The sequence below is a fragment of the Haemorhous mexicanus genome, chromosome 2 (genome assembly GCF_027477595.1).
Source record: "Haemorhous mexicanus isolate bHaeMex1 chromosome 2, bHaeMex1.pri, whole genome shotgun sequence".
Classification (NCBI taxonomy): domain Eukaryota; kingdom Metazoa; phylum Chordata; class Aves; order Passeriformes; family Fringillidae; genus Haemorhous; species Haemorhous mexicanus.
The window spans coordinates 49,119,167-49,136,234 of NC_082342.1; the positions used below are offsets into that span (position 1 = coordinate 49,119,167).

The 17,068-nt window shown below is 46.6% G+C and overlaps 1 protein-coding gene across 3 annotated transcripts in view; it reads left to right on the forward strand.

Moving 5' to 3' along the window:
- Positions 1–411: 411 nt before the first annotated feature.
- The window catches only part of FGF9 (fibroblast growth factor 9), a 29,492-nt gene continuing 12,835 nt past the window's right edge, over positions 412–17,068 (forward strand). Inside the window, exons 1-3 of one of the 3 annotated variants that reach the window (XM_059838735.1) lie at positions 412–1,510; positions 8,022–8,125; positions 16,016–16,132. In XM_059838735.1, coding sequence (XP_059694718.1) covers positions 1,234–1,510; positions 8,022–8,125; positions 16,016–16,132 — 498 coding nt within the window. In that variant the 5' untranslated portion in view covers positions 412–1,233. Of the gene's footprint in view, positions 1,511–3,221; positions 3,777–8,021; positions 8,126–16,015; positions 16,133–17,068 lie in introns of those variants that run through there. The other 2 variants (XM_059838737.1, XM_059838736.1) reach the window with 2 other exon arrangements.

The window sequence follows — 17,068 nt, forward strand, 5'->3', positions numbered from 1 at the left end:
TGCGGGGCGGGCTCGCCTCCGCCTCCCCTGCGGCGGGGCCGGGCCCCGGGCCGAGCTCGGGCTGGGCGGGCAGGGCGCTGCCCGCCCCGCTCCCCCCGCCAATGTCAGCGGGGACTCGGGCTATGCGGGCATCTCCCGAGGAGCCCGCTTCCCGCAGCGGGCGGGCGCGGTATATTTAGCATCGCGTCGCTTTATTCCTCCCCCAAAGTTTCGCCCACTTATTTATTTATTTGCCGGCGAGCGCCGCGCTGCCGCAGAGCAGCAAGAGCCGCTCCGCGCCGTGCCGAGCGCTGGAAGCGGCTCGGTATTGCAGCAGGTAGGGCTGAGCGCTAGGACCTCGGAGAATCCTTCCAGCAGCAATCAGGACTACCTTAAACCCAGCCCAATGCCTCTTCCTGCGCCACTCTGCGTGCTGGATGGAGATCCACAGTCAAGAGCTGCAGCTCAGTGCTGGAGTACAACATTTCACAGGGAGCCCTGCAGAAGCAACACCTGTTTCGAGCCAGCCAAGAAAGACACAAGCACTTGTATGTTGCTGCTTTGCTTGTGGATCGTCAATAATCCTAAACCAGTGGACATCTGCTGAGCCTCCTGAGAATTCTGGATAATAGATTTGGACGTCAAAAGTTTTTTTTTTCCTTTTTCTTTTTTCCTTTTTTTTTTTTGGATTTATCTCAGCCAACAACGTGAGATTTCCCCCCTCCCCCTTTGCAGGATTCATGCTGATGTATGCAGTCTGTTATAGAGTAAAAACAGCGCATGCCTTTCTGGAGTCAGAATCCATAAATCCTGACGTAGCCTGTGCATCTTAAAAAAAAAAAAATCCCTATAACGCCTAGGTATTTAAGTTGCTATGGTCATTCTTATCTTAAACCAAATGGAGAAACTACGGATTTTTTTCTTTATTACAGTTGGATGGGCTGAAGACCGTATTGCTTGCTAAGAGCTGGGGATATATGCATTTATATAGATATACACATCTATATGTTTATAAATATGTCAGTGTGTGAGTATAAAGTGGTGGTTTCTTAGACTAACTGGTTTGACCTTGAACCTGTACCAGTCAAAACAGAATATTACTTTTATTTATGCATTTAATGGATTGAAGAAAGAACATTTTCTCTGTAACTGCGCTAGGGAGGGGAGAGGAGTGGAATATACCTAATCTTATATCTCCTGGGTTTGGCACCATCATTATTGTTTATTCTCATTCTCTAAAAGCAGAATCTTCTGATGGCTCCCTTAGGTGAAGTTGGGAACTATTTCGGTGTGCAGGATGCAGTACCCTTTGGGAATGTGCCCGTTTTGCCGGTGGATAGTCCGGTTTTGTTAAGTGACCACCTGGGTCAGTCTGAGGCAGGTGGGCTACCCAGGGGGCCTGCGGTCACGGACTTGGACCATTTAAAGGGGATCCTCAGGCGGAGGCAGCTATACTGCAGGACTGGATTTCATTTAGAAATCTTCCCCAATGGTACTATCCAGGGAACAAGGCAAGACCACAGCAGATTTGGTAGGTATTTTCCTTAACCCTTTAGTGGTCATGTGATGAAATAATGGGGCAGAACTGCGGGCGGGGGGACGGTGGGGGGTGCGAGGCGGGCGGGAAGGGGGGTTTGTATTGATGGTCGATCCGCCGAGGGGAGAAATTAATGTGTCCGGGGGTGCAGATGTACACCAGCGGCACCACGGCGGCGGAGCAGGAGCCCTTGCCGGGTGTTCGGTAGCGATGTTTGTGTAGCTCCAAGTTCTGCTTAAGAGCAGACGCGTACTGGGAGGTGGCGGTGGCGGTGGTGGAATTTTTGCTCGGGACGTTTCTGCCGAATGATTTGATTTCGCGAGTTTAAAGGGTTTTTAATCATTAACCACCACAATTTAAAATTCACCGAGTTTCCTGGAGGGAGTGGCTCTCGTCCTATACGCAAATTGACGAGGGCTTTTCTTTCGTTTTCTCTGCCGATTACCTGCCCTAGTAACTGCCCGAATTGCACACCCTGTCTGGTTCGCTGCTCGGCGAGGATTTAGCGGCAGCGCACGCCGACCCGCAGCCAGGCTCTCCGCCCGCCCGAGCCCGCACCCGCAGCCGTGCGGCAGTGCCGGTGACAGGCGCCCCGGGAAAGAGGGAGCGCAGGTGGGGTCCGGAGCCAGCCGGGAATCCTGCGCCAAAACCTGCCTTTCTCGAGCTGTATGGCGTGTCACAGCGAATTTGAAAATAGCATTCCCTGGGTTTCCTTTCCAGGGAACACTGTTTGTGACTCAGCAGCGAGGGCTGGAGGGCTGCTGGCCCCGGCCACTCCGGAGAGCCTGTGCACGCACACATGCACATGCACACGCGAGTCCAGTGGGCCTGGAGCTTTTCGGCTGCCTAACAGGGAGTCTGTGAAAGGCCCGGCAGATTGAATGTATGAAAGTGACTAAAACAACCTGGCTGAGCTGATACTTTGGGGTTTTTTTTAAGGAGGGGTGCGGAAAATATGCCAGGTTAGCTCGCCACGCTCCCAGCTGTTGGAAGGAGTTAACTTGCGAGTGAACCAACCTGACAACACTTAAATTCGGTCGTAAAAACAAAGTCCTGTGTTGATTTTTTTTTCTCTCTTTGTATTTTAATGCCAGATGTTGAACGATATCTAAGCTGCATTTTATTGCTTTGTGAAGCTATTTAGATAATGCCGGTGTTGTAGGAGATGATCTCCAAAGGGCTCATAAGGGAAGCGGAGAGGGAGGGACGGGGGAGGAGAGGACTGAGGCTCTCGCATGGTCGCAGGTTCATCCTCCATCCCCCTCCATCCGCTGCTCCCTGACACTCTCACGCTGCCTACAGGCTCTTCCTCCCTCCCACGCCGCCCACCCGCGGTCTCCGGGGCTGTGTGCGGGGTGGGGGCAGCGTCGCGGCTCTCCCGGGGGCGCAACATCCACGCTTCCTGGCGAGAAAAAGTGCGGAAAGTGTTTAAGGCAGAGGCGTAGTGAGGGGAATGGGGCGGGGGCGGGGGGGGGTGGGGGTGTGTTGCAGCTAGGCGTTTTCCTTGGCACGGGCAGGCGCCGCGCGTAGCTGCCGAGCCGCCGCCGCAGGTTCCCCTTGCCCGCTGCGGTGCGGGCGCAGGGCGGCGGGCGCGGCGCTGGCGGGGCCGGCGGGGCAGGCGCGGAACGGGGCCGCAGCAGGTGTAGGGCGCTGCGCGCACCGGCAGCCGGGGCGGCGGGGGGCCGGCCGCCCGCGGGGCCCCGCCGCCCCCGGAGGAGGGCCGCCAGCTGTTCCCTTCGCAAGGCGGCGGTGACCACATTATTCGTGGCGTCTATTTTTAAAAATGGCTTTCCAGCCGCAGTTGTAGAAAGCTGACAATTCCGAGGGGCAGTTCTTCCACCCCTTGCAGCGCCTTGGCTTTAAATAGATATATTTTTTTTTGTCCTTGTCGGTTTGATCTCCCTCTTTCCCGCACCGGGACGCGCCTCGGTGGTAACTCTTTTTCCCGTGCAGCGCGCTGGTGATGCCCCTCCTCGCTCCGGGATTGGGAAGACCGGGCACGGCAAACCCGTGGGATGCCTAGGGGCTCCCGGCTTCTTTGCGGGAAGGTACTTTTGTAACAGTGCCGTGACATTGCTGTTGTGTTTGCCGGAAGGTCACCGAATAGCTGGTGCTATTTGAGTTTTGGTGATTTTGAAGTCTTCTGATGATCCTGGGGAGATCTGCATCCCATCTCGGGAGCTGCCCTGGGGAGAGCGGACTCACATGGTCTCCTGCGAGCGTGTGCGGGAAACCTGCGTGCGCGTGTGTGGATGCGGAGGTACGCGTCAGAAGGAAGTTTTTCTCCAGGAATAAGGAGGACAAAGAGAAAACCCCGGGGGCTGCGCGTAAACTCCTCTCTGGGCTCTGCCCTGTGGGAATCCCCCTCCCCGCACACACCTCTGGAGAGACATCAGATAAGAGTAATTCTTTTGTGATGCTATGTTGGATGTGTGCCTATTGCGTACAATGAACCGAGCCATATTGTGTGTCTATACTCGCCCGGTTCTGGGAGCCCTGGCATTTCGCAATTCCTGCAGCAAGATGTCCATCTCTAAAAGAAAAGCTCCCCGGGAGAACCCGACTGGGTCCCCCCCGTAATATGATCTCAGGTGATCAAAGCCTTATCTCTCCCGGGTCACAAAAGAAATTTTTTTGATGCAGTCTCCTTTAGTGTAGGGCATTGGCTAGACAGTAGAGTCATTGTAAATTCAGGAACTCTTTAACAGCGGAGAGGCGTGTCTCTGTGCGTCAGCACAAGTACTGCGTGCACAGCATTAAAAAAATAGGAGCATGCAGGAAAAGGAAAAAAAAAAAAGCTTGTCAGCAGGTGACCTCCGCTCCCCGGGACCTGCTGCTACAAGGAACCGCTGCGTTCATCATCTGCGGGAGCCGCGCAGCCGCCCGCCCTCCGCCTCCCCGGCCCGCCCTGCCAGCTCCGGCGCTGGGCTGGCGGGGCGGGCTCAGCGCCGGGAGGGCGCGGGGGCGGCTCCGGACGGGGGTCCCTGCGGCTGCCCGCCCCTCTGCTGCTGGATGCGGGTGGGCGGGCCTGCTCCCCGCCCCGCGCTGTCTCTGGGGAGAGCCAGCAGGCCGGGGCGGGGCGGGGGGAAGGTGATGCATGCGGGGAAGGCGCTGGCCCCCGGGACTGGCAATCGTGGGCCAGGTTTTAGGCGGAGGGAAAGGCGCCGAGCAGGCCCGACAGTCTCCTCCGCTATTGAGCGTTGCAGAGGGGAGGGGATAGGGTGGGGGGGGGGGGGGTGGCGGGCAAGGGCGCTGCGAGAGCCTGAAATTGTGAAATTGAAGCAGGGCCCTTCTGCCTGGGGGTGCCGTGTCTGTCTGCGCTCCCGTCTTTTAATTGGCATCATGTGGGGGAGCGGGCGGGGTGGTGACAGCTGCGACAGGCGGGACGCATCCCGGCGGAGCGCTCAGCCCCGCGTGTCTCCGCGCAGCCCCGCACAGCAGCCTCGGCCGGCGGGCGGGAGGTTGAGAGGGAGGCGCCGGGGGCAGGGGGCGCAGGGGAAGCTCCTTCCCTCGCCCCGTCACTGTGCTGACCTCCCGGGGCTTCTGAGACGCGAAGGGTTTCGCTTCCCTCGCCCCGCTGCTCTCCGCGGCAGCCCGGGGAGAGGACAGTCCGGAGGGTCCCCCAGCGCTCCCCCTGCGCTCCCCTTCCCCTGGAAGCCCTGCAAAGAGTGGCTGGCAGAGATACTTGCTCACCGTCTTCCTTGTCATAGATGGTCTGTTGCAGGGCTAAGGGAAAGCTAAACTGCTCCACTCCATTGATACAAAGAAAGACAACGTGTAGACAGAGACAAAAATGGGAAAAGGGCAAACCGGCAACAACATAAAACTGTGTGGTTACAGAGGTGTTCATTGCCTAAAAGCTAAGGAAAATGCTTCTGTAGGCCTGCTTTTCACTAGAGCTAAGACAGATGAAAATTAAAATTTTACTTTAGTGAACAACACACCTCGTCTCACCTGTGAGAGTGTCAGGAGAGCAGGACCAGCATTTATGTCAGGCTGGTGTCCTGCACCATTCAGCATGGTCTGAGCTGGATCATGTAGAAGAAGGTGTGTCAAGGGCTGATGTGGGCATATAGGAAATGAACAGCTTCCCTGAAACTTTCTTCCTATCCTTGTGAAGGAAGCCTTTGAGCATTTCCTTAATAAAACCAGTTCAGTGCAGTGAGAAGAAATTCAGTGCCCCATGTACTGAGTTATTTCCTCTCTACTTCTCTTCCCTTCCACATTTTTTAGCTATAAATAGGGCCCTAGCTTTCAAAGTTTGGAGCTGTCCTGATTTTCATTTGATACAGCCTCATTTTGAAGAGGGTTGTCTATTTAAATATCTAGTTCAGTTCCTAAGTATTATCTGTATATTATAGACGCTATACAGTGAAAATATGCACAGAACTGTGGGACAAATGCAATGCTTTAGCTGACAAGACTTCTGTAAGACTGGATGCTTGGCCCCAGATAATCTCTTGAAGGACTTAATATGGCACATAAAACTTGCTGTGAGTAGGCTTTTGAGTATTTCAAATGAAGAAGTCTCTATTCTGATCTCAAATATGTGCATGCTCTTTGCCAAGTACCTTAAATTAATTTTCTGCACTTACGATAGGACGTGACAGTGCCTTTTTTGTTCTTTTGATTCAGTAAGCAGCATGCATCCAAATATTTGAAATGATGACAGCAATTAAAGACTACATTTGGACTGATATGAAAAATGCCAGACTCACTAACTTAGCTATAGTAGTGTCTAATACACACTTAATGTAAGATTTAAACTCAGTTAAAATTGCTTGGTAACACGTATCAAGTAATATGATATTTTGGTAAAAGCTTTAGAGAAAAAGCCTTAGTAAGAAATCTGAAAGTATTGCATGTCCAGATATAATGGGAATTTTAAAATTGTTTCAATGGATCAATTGTATCTGAGACTCTACATATACCAGACAAAAGGCGTGCTGCCACTTTATATTTCTTAAATAATTACATAGTGGCAAAATATTTCCTCCCAGTATTTTTTATTTGTGCATATGTAGAGAATAATTTAAAATGACCAGGCCTTAAAAAAGGGTTATCAAAACAATATTACTGTGGTGTTTGTAGTGCTGAATAATATATAAGGTAATGATCAATACTCCCTTACAGGGAATACTTTTCATCTTTACATTAGCTTGGCTATAAATTTTCCCTATTGGCTTCAACTTGTGCTATGTTAGATTTCTGCAATTCATGCCTGCTATTGATTAGTACAAAACTATTTTGAGAGAGATGCCAAATTAATTGTTAAAAAAAGCCATGAAAGTGCTTTTTTATTGGCCACATGAGGCTCAACACACACTATACTGTTATTTCATTATTTCATATACATATAATTTCCAATAAGCTTTAAGAAATAGTGATACAGTGTACTTAGACATGAAAATTCATATAATATATTGAAAATGCTACTCTGTGCAGGACACACCTTATTTTGTGACTCAGAAAGTGGCATAACACAGCAGCATGCTTCTGAATGTTGCTGGATAACTTCCTGTGAGATCATTACAGTCTTAGATGAGCACTCCCAAATAGGAAGAAATTTCCATTTTTTAACACAAGATTCCTAGTCTTGTGCCAGATTTCACCAGTAGCATCCCCATTGAAGAGGTAAGCAATTTGCAGGGAAGGCTGCCAGAAAATCCCCAAACCCTCAGAACCAGATGAGCCAATACTTGATACAGATCCTTGTACTGTGCACATGGGTGCTGAACCTTGGAGATTTGCAAAAGCAGTGCTTCTCTGCAAAGTATTCTTATTTCTGAGTGAACAAATATCTGTGTAAGCTTGCTGTTATTTGCATGGGAAAACTTAATCATGTACACACTATTACACTTAGGTGTAAGATGTTTTAATATTTGAATTTGAGATGAGTAAATAATAACACACCAGAGAGAATGGTTACTATCTAAACAGAAATGCATGACACTGGACTATACTAAGGATTTTCATTTCTCAAGCCTCTGGAAGATCATACTGTGAGTAAATCTTTCCCTGTATTTTTGATCCATTGATGTCTGAAAGGTGATCTTTTGGTTCCATGTGTAACATTGCTTTATTTCACAATTCCAATTAAAATGTATTTTTTCAGAATTTATTTTGCAAGACAAGTTCATAGGTTCCTCATTCCTGCTAATTTTGGCAATCTAAAAACTTTTTTATTCTCTGAATGTATTATCTGTTGTGCAAATCGGAATAACTGAGCTTAAGATATGTGTTTAGGAATGATGAGAAAGATTGGGAGCAATCTCTTAATTTGATATATGAATGCTGTCTGCACTGCATCATTCTAACAAAGACCCAAAGTACCTGAAGTATTGTATATTAATTTTGTCCTCACCTTCTTCAAACAACTCAGAAAATGGGAAAAAGCCTTGAAAATAGCTGCTTGACACTCAGGGATAAGTCATATCTGGGGAAAAAAAAATATCTTTCAGTAGAAACAATACGTACATTGTTTGTTTTTTCCTTCATTTCCTAGGTATACTGGAATTTATCAGTATAGCAGTGGGCTTGGTCAGCATCCGAGGAGTCGACAGTGGACTTTACCTTGGAATGAATGAGAAAGGAGAACTGTATGGCTCGGTGAGTCCCTGCTGGCCTTGGGCAGTTATGGTCCTTACATCCTGTGGGGGAAACACTTGCTGGCTCCTACAAGCTCCCATTGCACTGTGTGTGTGTGCTGTATGAGCACTCTTTCTGCTCTGAATATCTTGCAGTCTTATTCAGAACAAGACCCTGTGGGTGACATAATGAATGTGGGAGAGGGAAAAGGTGACAAAATCAGGAATGAGTAATAATGCAGATGAATGGCAATTTAGATACAAACAATAGAGACTGATGGCCAGAGCTGGTCGCTGAAGACTAAAGGATGTACTATAAGATTTGTAAATGTCTCCTGTCAGTGCAAACCTAAATCCAGACAAAGTGATTCCTTTTGTGTGTAGGCAGAGAGCTTTCTAGGAATTGACAAAATAAGGTAGAGGGGGAGGGAAAGGGTGGCATATGTGGATGAGAGAATGAGAAACAAGAGTATGACAGAAGTTATAAAAAGTATAGGAATGAAGGCAAGAGGCTTGGTGGTCTTGTCCTGAAAGTTTCGCTGGTGCTCCCTGAGGGATGGCAGCAGGAGTGAGTAACGGGTGTGAGGAGGAGTAAAACTTGTATTTCGGATGTGGGAGTTTGCCAGCCTACCTGCAGTTGATGGGTGACTGTTCTTGACAACATGGGCTGTCTTCCAGCAGAGCAGAGAGAGAGAGTGTGTGTATGTGTGCATGTGTCTGTATGACGTGGCTCTTACCTGGGATTATTGGAGGCATCTGATGTACAACTGGCTTCATAGCCTGGGTAGATTGTGAGCAGGTTCATCTGAAATTTGGCAGGTTCATCTACCATTCTCCAGATGGTAGAAAGCAAGCTCTTCTAGCAGTAAAATATCAACCTCCAAAGTTTACAAGGACAAGAGAAACAGTTGTATTTGAGGAAAAGGATGGCAGGATTGAAGGGTAAGCCAATATCTGAAGCGAAAGCGAATATCTGAAGCAAAGTGAAGCTGTGCATTCACAGGGGTTTATTAGAAGCAGAGGAGAAGGCTGCAATGATCCATTGGTAGTGTAAATGTTGAAGAGAAACACTCAAAAAGAACTTAAAGTGATAGAGAAGGGCTTTGAATGTAATTGGAGACACCTGTGTCACAGGAGAGTAGCAGTAGCAGGGAAAAGGGTGGGGATGGCAGTGAGAATAGGAGAAAACATGAGATGATGGTTGTGGGTGTGCAGGTGAAAACAGAGGGATAAGAGGGAAGTCCAGCTTCCATGTATATTATCCATGTAGAAGTGTGAACAAGTGAAACTAGGAAAGTCCAGCAGAAGTATTTCCATAAGGGTGTCCAGGTTCACTGATCTCTTTCTAGCAAAATTTTGTGTGAGAGAGATGAAGAAGATTATCTTCTGAACAAAGAGCAAGCTAGGTGAGGAAGTCCAAAGATGCAGACAGTGACAGTGTATGTGGGAGACATGGTAAAATGAGGGGCAAGGCTGGGATGGAGGATGAGTGGCCATGGGAGAAGGGAAGATGCAGAGGTGGTGAGAGCCAGTGAGCAGGAGAGGCCAAAGAAACTGAATTTATCATAAATGTCAATATGGAGCAGGTAAAGTTTGGCAGGATGGAGAGGGAGTGAGAAAAGGAATTGATGCAATTACAGATGTAAACCAGTTGCCTGTGAGGAGCAAGTTGTTATAAGTCATAATCCTTGTGCAGCCGATGAATGTGATAAAGAACTGGCAAAGTACATGAGTACCTCAGGTTCAGTTAGGCAGCAGAAAGGCAGAACAACAACAGTAATGTGAATCAGTAACGTTGATAATCATCAGAAAGAGCAATCGTTTCAACATATAAACATAGTGAATCAGTTACTCTGCATTTCAGATATTCTGAGGCAGGAAATGTGGTTATTGATAGAGCTTAAATGCATAGGCTTGGGAAAGCAAATGTTACATCACTTTCCTGTGCAATTTATGTTTTGTATTTGCAATATGTTTGGCTGTCTGAGTGAATTAGTCAAGACAATCTTTGCTGTAGAAATATGCACAAGAAATTCTTTGTAAATTAGTAAGCTTACTGCATTTATAAAATAGTTGTTCCATGAACAACAGTTCTAAAGGAGTCTGCTTTCCTAAGGAGTTGTGTCTCACAGTACCAGGCATGGGTCTCTCTGACATTCTGTCCCTGCAGTAGCACAAATTCCCTAGCTTTTTGTGTTTCTTGTGTGGAAAAAGGGACCGTGTTAGCTGTCCATGCTCACCAGACTGTCAGTTTGCAGGGATTACATAGCTCACCACTCCCAAGTGGGATATGCAAATAATTTCTCTTCTTTACCCTGGCTCTGATTAGTTGCAAAACTGATAGGAACTTAATTTTCTTGAAGACCTTTGCCTCCTAATTGAAACTAGATGACAAGCTAAGGAGAGACAAGCAGGCAAATGGATGTACAGTATAATTGGATAACCTCTTTTTCCTAAGAAATGACACTAAAAATATGAAGCCATTCATAATGGAGAGCTGGCAATCTCTGAGGCTAGAATGCAAAGTTCAGGTTAAAATCTGATGGATGATAGGGCTTATTGTCAGCCTCCAGAGATGGGACATACTAAAGAGTGATGGTAATTGAATTACATTACTTCCAATGAAATATAACCTCTAATGGCTACTCAGTGTGATGATGCTTTAAAGCCTTGTCAACACTACCAATCCTAGTGCCTATATTTCAGCAACTGTCAGCTCCCTTAGAAACACTGAGATAAGCAGTCCTCAGAGCAGATTTTTGTGTAGAATTGGATGGACATTTTTAAGTGACAGTGTTTTGCTTTTGGTAAAAAAATGCAATTAATTGAAAATGAAGTTCTTTGATGGGAATGAATTTCCTGCTTGAATCAGAAGCAAGGCACAATCCAGTACAGAATTATCTCTCTGACAAAGTAGAAGTTAAAAGAGATTAGTTTTGAGACTTATGTGTGGTAGACTGTGAAAAACTTAAATCAGTTTTTCACCTGCATTAAGCAGACCAATCTCTTCAGCTGAACTGTTCTGTAGCACCAGTAAGTTGCCCTTGTGCTGCTGTGCTGTGAGGTGTATCCCTCTGTCTTGGTTTATTCTCTAAGGGCTGTGAACAGCATCAGCTTTGTCATGGAGCAGGTATGCTTAGGACACTGTGGCTGTGTTTCCTAAGATGGGAAACCCACACACAACTGTGTAGCAGCCTCAAAAATGCTTGGTCTTGCTCTACATCAGCACTGGGGATCTAAGTAGGTGCTTAGATTCACAGCTTATGAGGCATTCAGTACTTGACACTATTGGAATACATGCCCTGTGTCTGACACTCTCATATTTATATTCTAGTTACTGCATGAAAAATACATTAGGCATGAACCAAATCAGTGACCTACAAGACCTCTATCCTTCTATATTTGTATTTGAAACATTTGACACAGGAAGATTTTTTCCCCAGCATAATTGTGGTGCCACTGGAGATGGGACATATGGCAAAGCAGAGCAGCCAGGATGGGTGATTGCTGCCAGTTTTCATGAAAGACATCAGTAAAGGCAGTTTCAGCATATCTTGATCCAGTCACATCCCTCTTGGCCTTCTCAAAGTTCTGCTTTCCTCATAGATTAGCTGCCTGACAAGCTCTTCCCATCTCCCCATTCTCACAGGGGGCAATTCCTGCTGCATTTTCTGGTCAGAAGAGCACAGTGCCTCTCACGCTGCTTTCAGGCAGGTGTGTAACATAAGGTGGCTGCTCTCAAATTCCTCCTCATGCCATGGATTTAGCCAGGGGAAGCTGAAAATACGTGCACATGGTGCTGCAGAGAAAGCATTGGTAGATACCTAACAATGACTCAGAGCCTGGTTAGTGACAGCAGCTTTCCCTCCTGCCTCATCTGTCCCTGCTTTCCCTTTACCTTGCCTTTCCCTGGCAGCCTGCAGCTATGACTCATCATGTTTCACAGCAGCTACTGTGCTTGTCACTGGGAAGGAGGAAAAATGCAAACTACAGATAGGACCCAAAGGGGGTTAAGACAAGACATGAATACCTTTTCCTTCCCAAGTGCCAAACAGCTTTTGCCAACATGTCTGGCAAGGACATTAGTAAATGTGTCTTAGCTGTGTTCCTCAGGGCCGTGCCATGAAGGGAGGGAGGTCTTTCTGATCAGTCCCACAACCTTCATGCTTTTGTAGCCATGCTGCCCTTGGGAATAGCCACCCATGTGGCAGGCTGTGATGTGTCCCCACACCATGGGGTGCCCATCATTCCCACTGTCCTCTGAGGGAATTCTGTGCTACCTCAAGCACAGACCAAGCAGGAACATGGGACACCCTTGCCTCAGCTGCCCTGGCTGTCCTGGGCTTTTCTGCAGCAGCGAGCTGTGCTGCTTCTGACTGCTGGCATGCCCACCTCACTGATTTCCCATAGACATGCACCTGCCCCATTCCTCTCCTCAGACTGGATATAAAGAAAAATTTTTTGGTGGTAGGTGTAGTGAGGAACAGGTTGCCAAGAGACCCTGTAGATGTCCCATTGCTGAAAACATTCAAAGTCAGGTTCGACCAGGCTCTGAGCAACCTGATGTAGTTGAAGATGTGCATTGCAGGGGGGTTGGACTAAATGAGATTTAAAAGTCCTTTTCAACTAAAACCAGTCTGTGAAATGCTGGTGCCTCCACTGCTCCTTGTGCCCTTGGCAGGTGGCAAAAGACAGCTAAGCTTGGGTGTTCAGGAGGAATATTGATGGTTGCAAGATCTGGAGCAGCTACCAGGAAAGCTGTGCAGGTGGGGAGAGGAGGACAGGAGTGGAGATGGAGGAGTTGTTGAGGAAGGGGGAAAAGAGTGCTTGGAAGGAGAGCTCAGGGAAGCATAGAGAGAGAAGCTTCCTTTACTCACAGGGCAGCTGGGACAGAGCTGAAGAGCTCAGATCAGGAGCCAGGGAGGGAAGCTCCACACCTCTGGGCTGCAGACTTGCAGGGTGTGTGCTGCAAGGTGAGATGTAGGAACGCTTTTAACAGGGTCATAAATTGCTGTCCTTCAAAAAGTGAACTGAAAGCTTGATCTGGGAGACTAAACTTGCCTTTTGCTCCTGAAACACTGGGGAGAGGGTGGAGGAGGAGAGAGAGAGTACTGTCCTTGAAGAAACATGTTTTCCCAGTAAGTGTGCAGGGAGGTGACGATATGCCTCTTTATTGTCCCAGCAGGGCTGCACCTGCAGTGTTTTATGCTTTTGTTTGGGTCCCCACAGTCCTGGAAGGGCTATGAAGCTACAAAGACTGGTGAACAGAAATTTTTCTGACAAAAAAGGGACAATTTGTAATAGTTTACTGAAAATTGCTTGGTGTAGGCAAGGATTTCTTTGGCTGCATTCTAAAAATATCTTGTATGTTCCTGTGTGAATAAAGGAAGGGAATTGTTCAGCCCTTCAAATGGTAGGTCAAGGTGCACGGAAACTACATGAAGAAAAAAGCAGGTTGAAAGTGCATGTTGGTAACAGCATTTGTACCAAGTATATAATTACTACAGGTATTTAAGAACTGGATAAATAAATAAATTACCCTCCAGCACCATCACACTTTTAAATACCTCTGATCTAAAAATGATTCCATATGTTTCAGATTGATATTTTTTAATAATAATCTGGATTATCTGTTCTCAGTGTCCAGGTACCACGGTTGAGGTGAGCCTGGAAACAGAAGAGTCTCAGTGCACAATTTTTGGAAGGAGAATTAAAAGCAATTTCCTTGAGTGAAGGCAGAGGCTTCTAGGCTGAAAGTGGTCAAATCCCAGGAGGGATAATGGCTGCAGCACCTGGTTTAACTTCTGCTTGAGTTAGTATTATCATTTACAATAATAAAGTGGCTTCTGGTAAATGGTATAAATGGAGAGACAGAAGGTGATTCCTATGGCACCTGGCTTGTAAGGAGTGGTCAGGCTTTCTGCAGGAGCAGCTTTGCTCAGGAAAACCTGTCACTCCCATGATCAAAAACCCGATGGTGTCTTTTACTGACGACAGCCACTCGTGTCTCCCCGGGTAAATCTGCTTTAAGCAGGAGACTGCAAGAAGCTGGCCTGTAGTTAATTTGATGAGCAAACTCTGAAGAGGCCCAGTTCAAAAAGGTGATTATAGCTCTGAATGTTAAGGAAACCTGACACTTTTTCAGACATGCAGAAATCCTGTGGAAGTGGTATTCCAGCAAAGGTGAAACTGCATGTAAGGATTTGAAGATTGTGAGTGTTTGGCAGAGGTTCTGCAGAGAATGGGAGAATCGCAGGTTGAAGAAAAGATTGTGTCTTAGAGATGTAGAAGCATGGGCATGAAATGGAAATTGGTGCAATAAAGGTGATTTGGGCCCTGAAATGTGTACTTAAACTTTTATAAGGTGAAAAGTTTTTAAGCTATATACCTGGAAAGGGAACAGAAGTCTTTACCAACATGGTGCATTCAGGAGGGAGTGTAAATGCAATACAGTTTGAATGTGGATGCTAACTGGGCTAGCCCTGTTTCTGATAGAATCCTTTGGGTGGTAACGTGTCTGGGGAGTTCCCTGCTGTGGGATGAACAAAGGCAGCAGGGGCAGCCAATACTGCTACTGAAAGAAGTGGCTATTTTCCCTCCAGCCATCCATTCCCTCTCTTTTGCTGGCACAAGTGTTTCTTTGCTGCCTGGGGAATTGAAGCACGAAACTGGAAAACAAATCTGGCCAAGCAAAAGGGCTTCAGCCACAGTGGTTCCCTCCCAGGTCACTGGAAGGTGCAGCACAAAGGTGGGAGCAAGTCCTGGGTGAGGGAGTATCTGCTTCCCTCTGAGGCAATTTCCAGCCTCCAGCGTGTGTGTGCCTGGGGCTGTGTGGTTTGTGTTTGGCTGCAGGGCTACCACTCTGGTTTGGGATGTGCTTGGGACATTAGGAACATCTTTTTAAATGGAAGAGTAGAGGAAGTACATCCGTGATGAGTTTACCGAAGCAGGATGAATAGTTTCGGGCATGCATAGTATTTTAATTTTGGTAGGAATATCTTTTTCTAGAACTGGAAAATCATGCTCATCTTCAGGGCTGGGTTAGGTATGAACCTACAGAAGAGAGTGTTTGTTACAGTGGGTAGAATGAATGTTATTAGAAGAATTGTATGATAGATGGTGAAAACTCTGAGGAGAAGACAGCAATGGGGAGTGCTGAAAAGCATTAGACTGGAGTGAAGCTATTAGTGGAGTTTTTATGGATTGGTCCCTGGACTGATTTTATACCCTGGTTTTATTAGGGACATTAAACATCTTGTCATAAAAAGCTAGTGGTGTGTTATAGAAATTTTTGCAAAGCTGGGAAGTATTTTCAGCACAGGAGGCAACCTCACAGAAGGGCCTTGGTAACCTAAAGTGCCTAAAATATTTACATGTGAGGAGAGCTCTATCAATGCCACTCCGTACAACACTGGGAGGATCCAGTCTAAATGCAAAATGCAGTTGGTCACTGTGTTAAAGAAGATAAATTGAAACCAAAACAGGTACAGAAAGGGCATGCTGGGATGATCAGAGGGATGAAAAGATTATCAAATGATATACTCTAAAGATCTTGACTTATTTAGCCTGCAGAATGAAAACTGAGAGGATATGCTCTTGCTCTCTGTAAGTACTTTGAGGTGTAACACTAGGGAGGAATAAAAAGTCCTTGAAATAGAGTACAAGAATGAATTGGTTTGAATGGGCCACAAGAAAGCTTAGGCTGCATAGTGAGGAAGATTTGGGCTGTGAGGAAATGGGTTTTTGAGCTGTCCAGAGGGATTTTTGCAGGGAGGTGTAGATGAGACATAAATGCTTTCTCTGCACTGTCCAGTAGGAACATCTTTGTGACTGTGGAAATTTCCTTTGTGGAGGCTATAGATCTGAGAAAAGTCCATATACTTGAGTTACCTCATCTACTTCACCCTTGCAGGTAACCCATCTTAGGATTTGGATGGGCAGTTTTGCTGAAAGCTGGGTGCTGTTAGATGGTGTTTCCCACAAGCACCAGCATGGGGAATGGGGCTGGAACTGCAACCCCCTCAGCAAGGTATGAAGGTCTCTCTAGAACAAAAAGGTCTTTGGGGATGTGCCTGCTGGTGTAGGAACAAATAATAGGTCAGTACACTTGACACTGAGAAAGGAGAAAGCTTTGTGAGAAACTGCAACTTTTGTGGTTGTTTTTAAACTACAGCTTCAGTCTTTTTAAAATCAGAGTTTCATAGACTGTAACACTGTCACCAAAGAGGGACACTTACTAGTAGTGTTCTGTGAGACAGATACTACAATTTTCCCCAAGTCCATGGTCTTCTGCAGAGGACTTAACTTCAAATGCTAACTAGGTCTGAAAATAATTTTTTCTGGGAGAAAACCCTCAGTGATCTCCTTGCCTTGGTCTGCAATTCTATGTTGATCTTGGATTCTCACTACATGCCTGGGACAGGACAGTATGAGTAACTTCTATATAAATTATGTGTGTGTATGTATATATATGTATGTATATATATATATATATATATATATATATATATATGTATTTTTATATATATATATGTGCATATGTTTATGTGTGTGTGTAAATATAAAAGCTAAGCTTTGGTAAAGTAAGATCCTACTCAAACCCTACTTTAATGATTTGCTTTCCCTTAACTAAAGGTGTCTGAAATTTTGTGTTCTCATGAAAACAGGAGGCTAGAGGTGTTAATGTGACCTTGCAGGAAGCCCCTTCCAGAAAGGGCAGTTCTGATTCCCTGCTAGTGCTGCATGCTTCTGCTTTCTTCCCTGCTCCAACACTGGCACTCATCTGTCCTGTCAGGAGATCAGTTGAGGGATATAAAGCCACAGGAAAATGTTCAGCTTCCTGAACTGGCTTGCTGCCTGTTCGGGCGAGCACTAGGGCTCAGTGGGAGAATCAGGTGCAGTGTGGGATGGTTGATGGGTTGAGCACCATGCTTTCAACAGCAGGGAGTTGTTAAAGTGCCATAAC